The 8,962-nt window shown below is 43.6% G+C and overlaps 1 protein-coding gene across 2 annotated transcripts; it reads right to left on the bottom strand.

Moving 5' to 3' along the window:
• Nucleotides 1-3,230: 3,230 nt before the first annotated feature.
• LOC121604487 (COUP transcription factor 2-like) lies at nt 3,231-8,179 on the bottom strand. 2 transcript variants are annotated; one of them, XM_041934015.1, is made up of 4 exons: nt 7,678-8,179; nt 6,969-6,977; nt 5,784-6,317; nt 3,231-3,505 (listed from the first exon to the last, which is right to left on the bottom strand). In XM_041934015.1, exons 1-4 carry the CDS (start codon nt 8,177-8,179, stop codon nt 3,231-3,233), a joined length of 1,320 nt encoding a protein of 439 aa, XP_041789949.1. The 2 variants fall into 2 exon arrangements, with proteins under 2 accessions (XP_041789949.1, XP_041789959.1); XM_041934025.1 differs by lacking the exon at nt 6,969-6,977 and having other exon boundaries at nt 5,784-6,308.
• Nucleotides 8,180-8,962: the final 783 nt, after the last annotated feature.

Genomic DNA, 8,962 nt, shown 5'->3' on the forward strand with positions numbered 1-8,962 from the left:
TCACTTAAATTCGCACCAAACGGTTGACTCGCATCGTGAACAGGCTGGCTTCATCTCCCCACAGCACCGCAGGAGAAGAGCCTTTGGGTGGAGCATTTTCAGCTCAATCTGATTTTATTTGATAAATATAGTTTGATTATTAGTGTAACTCTGTACATTTGAAAACATTCAGATTATTAAAGCTTCCGGTGGGCTCGAGTCTTGAGGTTGAACAGTCAGTCCTTACTTGACGTTCTCATTCTTCTCATTTATTTTATTTCTTTCTTCCTTTTTTTTTGAGAATCTAATGCGTGATCTGATTGGCTGCCGACTTTGAGGCGCGCAAGCTGTTTGGCTAAATCCAAACCATGTTGCGTAATGATCCAGCCTCGGCTCCACTCGGTGCTCTCTTATTTATGACTCGGACCAATCTTAGAAAAGTGACGCAAATACGGAAGCAAACGCATTTGAGCAACGGCGGAGATATTTCTCCTCCTTCCGGCTCAGACTCAGCCAGGACTGCGCTGGTCTTCCTCCTCCACCGCGCCCTGCACAAACCCACTGCTTGTCATTTACTTCTGTTGGACCTGTACGTGTGTGGGAAAATAGTCCATTGTTTTATGTTGGCCCTTTGGCCCAGAACACCCAGGGGCCGTCGAGCGCCCAGCTTCATCCTCCTCAGGGTAAACTGTTGTGACAGAGCACTCAGGGGCCCCTCATTAGCTCTCTGTCCACTAAGAAGCAAAGAAGCTGCTTTAATCCTCTCTGTCCTCCACAATCTGGCAACACAGACGCGATTATAATTCCATTTTCATTCTGCTCACTTGTTTTATGCAGGGTTTAACCATCTTTGTGAATGAACATCCCCCTCAAAAGCAAGAAAGCACGTTTGTTGAGAGATGTTAAGTTAGTGTTAAGTAGGAATATTTAGTTAAACTGGTTTAACGTAGGTGAAAAGAGACCTTTACGACTGTAGCTGGAGGTTTCTACCACCATCTGTCTGACTCCCTATAAGGGCTGACTTATTTTTGATTGTTTTGATGCTGGTTTCACTATTCTTATACACTTCAAAATAGTGATTAATATGCAGCATGTGCATATTCATGTGGTGCAATACGAAACCTTCATCTACTTTAAAACTACAGCAGGGTGAACAGTGTGTGAGCTGTTTGCCATGTGTTTTGAACGTGTTTCTGTTGGTTAACTACATACCTGATCGAGCCCAGTGTTCTACAACTGCAGGAGGAAAGTTACATGTTTTCCTGCTGCAGGCCTTCAAATGAGGAACCTTCAAATAAGTCTTGACATGCACGTAAGGTCTGTCAACGGGAAGCAATTAGTTTGATTAAAATGTCTGATTAGTGACAATATTACAGTCAAGCAGGCTCCAAAACACCAGACAGCTCTGCTTGGCTTTCATTTCATTTCAGCAGGCAAACCTGTGCTCGCTCGCACACACACACACACACACACACACACACACACACACATTTTTTTCTTCTTTTGGGAGCGGGGGCAGTCATGAACACCATAGAACTGAAATGTCAAAATAAACCAAATACACTTTATTTATAAATCTTGAGTTATAATTTAATACGGTACCAATATGTTAACCAATATGCTTTCACAGTACATCAGAGTGGTTGTCAAAAAGAAGTAAACACAAATACACACTCACATACACACACACGCACACACACACACACACACACACACACACACACACATGCATGCACTCACACAGATACACACACGTTCAGTTCAGCAATACCCTGCAGTGGTCTGTTGTGCCATTAAGCGGCTTGGGCTCATAAATGCATGACTTATCATGAAATAGATTTGCAGACTTGTCCTAGGAAGTTGTGCACAGCTCATTTATCCCATTAACAAACTGTAGTTACATTATAGAGCCTACATCAGGCCCGGTGCTCTTAAAATCTCTCTGAGACAGTGTAAAAGACCTGGAAACATACATGAATCAGAAGGGTTTGGTAATGCATTAATCATTAATCCAGTAAAGTAATGTCATTACTTTTCCTTGCAACAAGTTACCAGTTAAAAGAAAATGACTGTGACTTTAACCATTCTACGTATAAAAATGTCAGATTAACATAAAGTTATCTAACATTGATTATCTAACATGATCTATTTTGCCATAATTAACCTGCTATCTCTGTTCAGATGAGAAGTAACAGAAAAGTTGAATTTCTCTGAGTGGTAAAATTCACTAATTTGATCAGAAATAAACATGATGGAGAATTCTTTTTTTCAAAATATTGTTTTTAGAAGGTAAAATGAAGCCTTATGACAAGAGGAAATACTTACATCTGCTAAGAAGTATTAACTAAAATATTTAACAAAATATTCATGTAGGACAGTAATGATATTACCTATGAAAGGAGTAATGCATCACTTGGCACAGCCTAACCCTGATCACGAGAAGTGCATTTCCAAACATTTTGTTTTTGCTCTTTTTCTTCTTACTCTTTGTACGTCAAAAATGGAAATGGAGCAAGAATCCAAAGTAACTTAAACAGAGCATTAATCTCACCATTCTGTCTGTACACAATTGAGCAAATGGGTTAAAGTCAGATGATGCTGGGTTTTAAACACCTGTGTTAAATCTTTCTGAAATGTTCATTTAGGTCAAAGTGCCATGTCTGGAAGGTATGAAACAAACGATAAAAAAAACGAAACAAAAAAAAAACAACAGGTTGACACAAGACAATCCCTGCACGTTTCTCACTGGCCGGGGCAAAAATACGCAAAACATTTTAAAAAGGAGCCAAAACATAATTTACAAGCACGATAAATATACACACAGGGTCCAATAAATATTGTTTGTTATCCCAAAAATCATAGACTGTGATTGGTCACCACACTGCAAAAAATGTTCATCATAACCAGTCATTTCATCTCGTGAAATATTGCTTCACTTTAAACAAGTAAAAAATTCTGCCAGTGGGGTCAAATCATTTAAAATGCTTCATTTACTTCAGGGGCCTTTCTAGATACTATGCAGAATAAGGCAGATCTCTCCTCTTGTATCAAGAAAATGGAGGTTGGTACGAGAAAAAATATGAATTGAGATAATCTATTTAACATTGGACATGTAATCATCTAATTCCACTGGCAGTTTTAGTTTTTTTTCCTTGATCGAAGCAACAGAGATTTGATGCCGCACTGAAATGACTTGATTTGACGTGCGGGACCTTTTCCTGACCTCAGAAGCACCGCTGTAGCTTTTTCCTCTATTGAATAGGCATGTAGGGCCAGTTGAAGCTGCTTCCGGACAGCAGCATGTCCCTTATCAGAGTTTCTATGGGGGTCTTCCCCACCAGACGGACGAAGAAAAGCTGCTCTATGACAGAAGATGAGACGGTGCGCAGGGAGGGCAAGCGGAGCAGCAGCTTCCCAAACCTGTTAGGCTGGTTGGGATACTGGCTCCTCACATACTCCTCTAAAGCACACTGGGATTTCTCCTGCAGACCCTCCACATGAGCCACGTCCGACAGACCACAAGCATCTACAGATGGAAAGGGGGACAGCGAAACAGGAAACAGACAGGAGAAGGAGCGGTCAAGACCAGTGCTTCAATCCAAAGGAAGGCCAGCAAAATGACGAATAGTAGTGGTTTATGTAGTGTTCAATAAATATAGGCCAACTATGATCAATAGAAGGCAAAAAAAACCCCACCAGAAATAAAAAACTATTATATTTTTAGACAAAAAACAACAGTTTATCTCTTGAAAGTTATTGTTCTTTACATATTTACTATATCACTGATCAAGACATTAAAGGAACAGGCAGGGCTGAAGACTACTAATATAGTTTACTATCTTATAATAAGCAGATCAGAGTAACAGTGACGTAGTAAGGGAACCGTAGAGCAGGAATATACAACACCACCGTGAACAATATTGAACAATGGTCAGTCATAGTCAGGAATAACATGCAATACAAGAGCAAATGTGTCCAAATGTAATCTGTAAATAAGTAAAATCCCTGTAAGTGCTGTGGTGAAAACACAACAGCATGCAGACAGGAAAATCATTATATTGTTGCCTGTCATTGACATACACTGATATCTCATCAATCTCGTGGCATCAGGGATCAAAGATGGAGCTGTTTCTGCCATTAAAATCTATAAAACCATGTTCAGCATGAGGAATAACCAAAGTATTGATATGTATCAGAGCGCATCAGCGGAGTGTCAACTGCTTTACTGTAAAAGACCGTTGCACACTGTATGTGTGGTATTTCCACACACAGCAGTGTCCTCTGTTTGCACTGTAACGCTGCAGACCGGATGGCAGCAGGGGTTAAAGAACGGTCTCTGTGTCCCAGTTTAAAGACACGTGTTCAGATGTGCTCCTGGGGACTAAAATAGACCTACAGTCCATAGGAGACCATTTTTATTTTTCACTCTGCTGCTAGTCATTCCTTTGATCCGGCTCACGATACAGCCACCAGACATCATCCTGCCTGTTGTTAAAAGGCTCTGGAATAATAATATGAATTTTACAATGCAGTGTGAAGCCAGTTTCACTGATTTCAGTAAAGGTCTTTTAAAAAAGTATTAGCTGTAAGCTAAATCCAAAGGTGTACCAATTCAAAGATATAAGAAAAATAAATGCATTGATTTACATTTATTATTTTTTTGTAATTAATATTTACCGTATTGACAAGAATTAGATTCAATTTCTCCTATTTAATTATTTTAATAAATAAAGTAAATAAATGCAGAATTTAAAGCGTACAAATCAGTTCACATCTGTTAATTTACCTGCTTTCTATTTGGAGTTTAAAACAAGCAAAAACAAACATTAAATAAAATAAAACAGTCTATTTGATAAAGTAGCTTGTTGATGCACCAGTGGAATGAAATGGAGATGCTCAGTCTTGTTTCCATTGGTAAAGGCTACTGTATGATTCATGCATACTGCTCTATATTTTAGGGATTCAATGCAGTTTGTAAATCCACAAAAAACTCACCCACAGCCTCTTAAATGTTACAATAATAATAAACTTCACAAAACTTAACTGTGTTTCTCAAGGGGCTGATAAACTTTGTAGATCCTAGTCTAAAGAAATGATACAGGTTACAAGACTTTTTCTTTTCTTTTGTCTTTTTGGGCTTACTTTTTGCTTCATCATGTGTGGAGGTCTGAGTTCTGATCAGACTGATTTTTCTTTAGGAATAATAATTGTTTGATCTAAGTATCTAACTTTTTTTTTTTGATTAGTAAAATGTGAATGAGCGAGCCCGTTCTAACGAAACATAACCCCAAAAGATTGATTTTAACAGGAGAAAGATGGAGTTGTCGGTAATGCTCTGAAAAACGAGGCATTCGTGGTTTTCCTAGAAAACGCCACATTTCTTTGAAAGTCTGTTGGTTTTAATCCTCTTATTATTTCCCACTAAACCAACGCTCATACCGTCACCGTTATTGTAAAAATATTCGTTCTCTGAAAATATTTTATTTAGGCCAAACTGATGGTTGTTTCCAATGAGACGGTCATTTATTAGTAACGCTTCAAAAAATTAAATGCTCTTAGAGTTGATCCACCTTTTATTACGCTGCAGTTTACTGAATAGTGATGTTTTATATATATACATAAAACAGAGACGTATTTGTTCATATGGTGCTTGTTTGACTGGATGTGATTTTATTTACTGTATTTTTAATGTATTTATGTATTTATTTATTTATTTATTTTTTGGACCAGGATTAAAGGTTTTGGTGAAAACACATTTCAGCCATCCAGGCCTCCGTGTTTGGGCGCAGAGAAAGAGCGCTTACCTGTGGTGAACAGCACGATGGCCTTAATGCAGCTGTACTCTGCTGAATCCACGTGCAGCACCTTCAGCTTCTCCACCTGCTCCTGGAACACCCGGATGTGGTCCATGAAGGCCACCACCCGGTCCGCGGACATCGGGGAGGCGTGGAGGCCGGCGGCGGCCAGCAGCGGGGCGACGTGGACGGGCATGGAGCACTGGGCGGCGTTCAGGACGAACAGTTCGCTCCAGGTGAGGCGGAGCAGGGCCACCTGGTCCGTTACCTGCAGGTCCGGGAAGAAGGGGATGTTGCGGGCCCACTCCACGGCGCTGAAGAGCATCCGAGCCGCCAGCTCGCAGATGTTCTCGATGCCCATGATGTTGTTGCTCTGCAGACACTGAGAGCCGAACCTGGAGGTCGGGTAGGGCTCGGCCCGCAGCAGCAGAGAGATGTATCCCGACAGGTAGGAATGACACTGCAGAGGGTCTCCGTTTGTCAGAGCAAACTGGCCGTGATAAGACTGGGTAGGAAGCCTGCCTCTCTGGACAGCTGCGACGAGAAACAGCAGAAATGTCAAATCAAGCTGGAAGGGGATTAATACGCACAATACAGACAATATCACACCAAAGAGGAACGGGAATATGCAGGAGCAACAGCGATGTCCGTTAAAACGATGGATCATCTTATAAACACACGCACACACTCGTCTTTTAGCCACAGACTTCATGTCTACGGCCATTTGTCTAATTTGAACATAAAGAAACGTGAAATTTCTACATATCCGCGCTTTACGGAAACGTACAACGTATACAGTTATTGTGGGTCGCATCAGTAGGCCGAGGCTACCCTCCAGCAGAAGCTCTTCAATCCCGGCCATGAGTAGCAGTTTTCATCAACACACACGCGCACACACACACACTCTCTGCTCGGAAGCTATTTTTAGGCCACGACCTGCAGATAATGGCGTGTGGGATTTTTCTACGTTTTCGTGGGTCTTTAAATGGCTCTATTGGATGTCGAATCGTTTACATTCACGACCAGAACTGTCGCGTTTGCGCCTTGAACTCGTGTCCTCTAATATTCGCCACTTTCTGGCGAGTAACTTCGCTCGCACCCGCTCTTCGTAACAGCCCAGGCTGCGGGGCCTGTGGGGGCTTTTCCCTTCGTCTCCGATGGTGAAATACTCTGCATTCAACTTTATTCAAATCTACAATGAAACTGTTCTCATAACTATCAGATGTCAGTGAGTTGTTTTGGCAGCAGTAGCCTAACAGAAGGCTACAGCAGGCAACGCTGGGCCTGTTCGACCAGCATGCATTATGAATAGCTAGTATACGCACACACACACACGCACACACACACAGTCCACATGCGTACACTTTATCCGTCAAAAACGTCACACACTTTGATGCTACAATTTAAACGAAAAAACATCGAAAATCACAAAAAATGTGGCGAAATGACTGTCGAATTGGAACACGTGACATTTAAAAGCGGCTCCGGGCTGTTTGAGCCACACAATGGCCACGCAGGACGCACGGAGAGCGGCCGGAGAGCAGCGCGCAGCACCGCACATGCTACGAGAGGCTAGCCGGAACACACTCATCTCTGTAACATCACGGCCGAGCCAGCGGAGATACAGACACATATATGATAGCAACACAGCGTGGACAGGCGCAGGAAACATCTCGTCCAATATCGCGGACCAGACAAAGGCGGCACGAATGGCCGTGTCCAGGAAGAAATGATACAGACACAAACTGTACAGACGCAGCATGCACAGAATTTAGAGCAGTTTTAAAGGACACACGTGTGCTCATAAATGATGTCGTTAAATGCATATTGTCAGAAGATTAGTGTCCTGGATAATATGATGTGATAATACCGATAGCAACAACAGGAGGACGCCAGCCCGTACCTTCCCTCCTCATGCCTACTTTGAGGCATTTCTTGAGGCGACAGTACTGGCACTGGTTGCGGTGGTGCTGGTCTACGGGACAGTTCCTGTTGGCCCTGCAGGTGTAGCTCAGGTTCCTCCTGACGCTGCGTTTAAAGAAGCTCTTACATCCCTCACACGTGAACTGTCCGTAGTGCTTCCCGCTGGATTTATCCCCGCACACGATGCACTCGATCTGCTGGCTCTGGTGTTTGTCCATGGACGAGGAGGAGGAGGAGGAGGAAGAGGAGGTGGTGTTGTTATTGTTGGTGGCGGTGGTCGCGGCGGCGGCGCTGGACGGATTGGGCGGCGGTGCGCCCTGAGGTGCTGCCGCTGCCGGGTTTATTTCCAGAGAGGGCGCCGGGTTCATGTGTCCCGCCAGCTCCCCGGGCAGAGACAGAGGCGCGACCTGGGACACCGGGGAGGAGAGGGTCCCCTGACTGTCCCCGACGCCCTCGGTGTTTCTCCACGCCACCATAGCCATATCGACCGTCTCCAAAACTTTGCGCGCCCAACTTTCCTCTTTTTACGCGATAATTAACGCTCGCGATTCGTCTGCATCAATCACTAGCAAAAATTCAAGGAAACTGCAGCATTGTTGGACAAAACTAAATACAAGTTACGCATCGAAATACGAACAGAGCGCATGAAATAACGGCCATATAATTATAACGCGCGACTTCACAAGTACAGAATGGGCAGTCACCCAGAAACAGCTTCGGCGCGGTGGAAATCCAAAAAGAAAGCTTCATTCAGACCGAGATAATGTACTATAACATCCACAGAGGGGAAGTAAAGACAGACAACACTGTGCCAAAATCCTCGGAGGAATGCAACGTTATCCCAAAAATATACAATCTTTAAACAGAACACCATGCGTGCAGATCCTTCATCAGAGATGGAGTCGCCGGACCAGGCTTTCCAGACGCTCCCTGCTCTCCCGATCAGTCAGAAGTTACATTAAAAAGACAACGGATGGGAGAGAGAGGGAGAGAGAGAGAGAGAGAAAGAGAGTGATGGATGAGGATTTTGATGATGCTTTGCTCGGGACGGAGGAGGAGAGTGGTGCGTCCCCGCGTCACGGGCTGTGACTCGGTGACGTCAGTGTTTGGGGCGGGGTTAACGCGAGGAGAAGCTGGTCTGGGAGCAGCAGGAGAAGCAGCAGCGTGGGGCCCCAGTCGTTTGAGCTAACAGCCCCCTTCCTCTGATCTTTTCTGGTTGTCTTCTCTCTTTGTTTGCGCGTGCGGTGCTGCGGCTACTTGACTCC

Source organism: Chelmon rostratus, chromosome 1, assembly GCF_017976325.1.
Source record: "Chelmon rostratus isolate fCheRos1 chromosome 1, fCheRos1.pri, whole genome shotgun sequence".
Taxonomy (NCBI): Eukaryota; Metazoa; Chordata; class Actinopteri; order Chaetodontiformes; family Chaetodontidae; genus Chelmon; species Chelmon rostratus.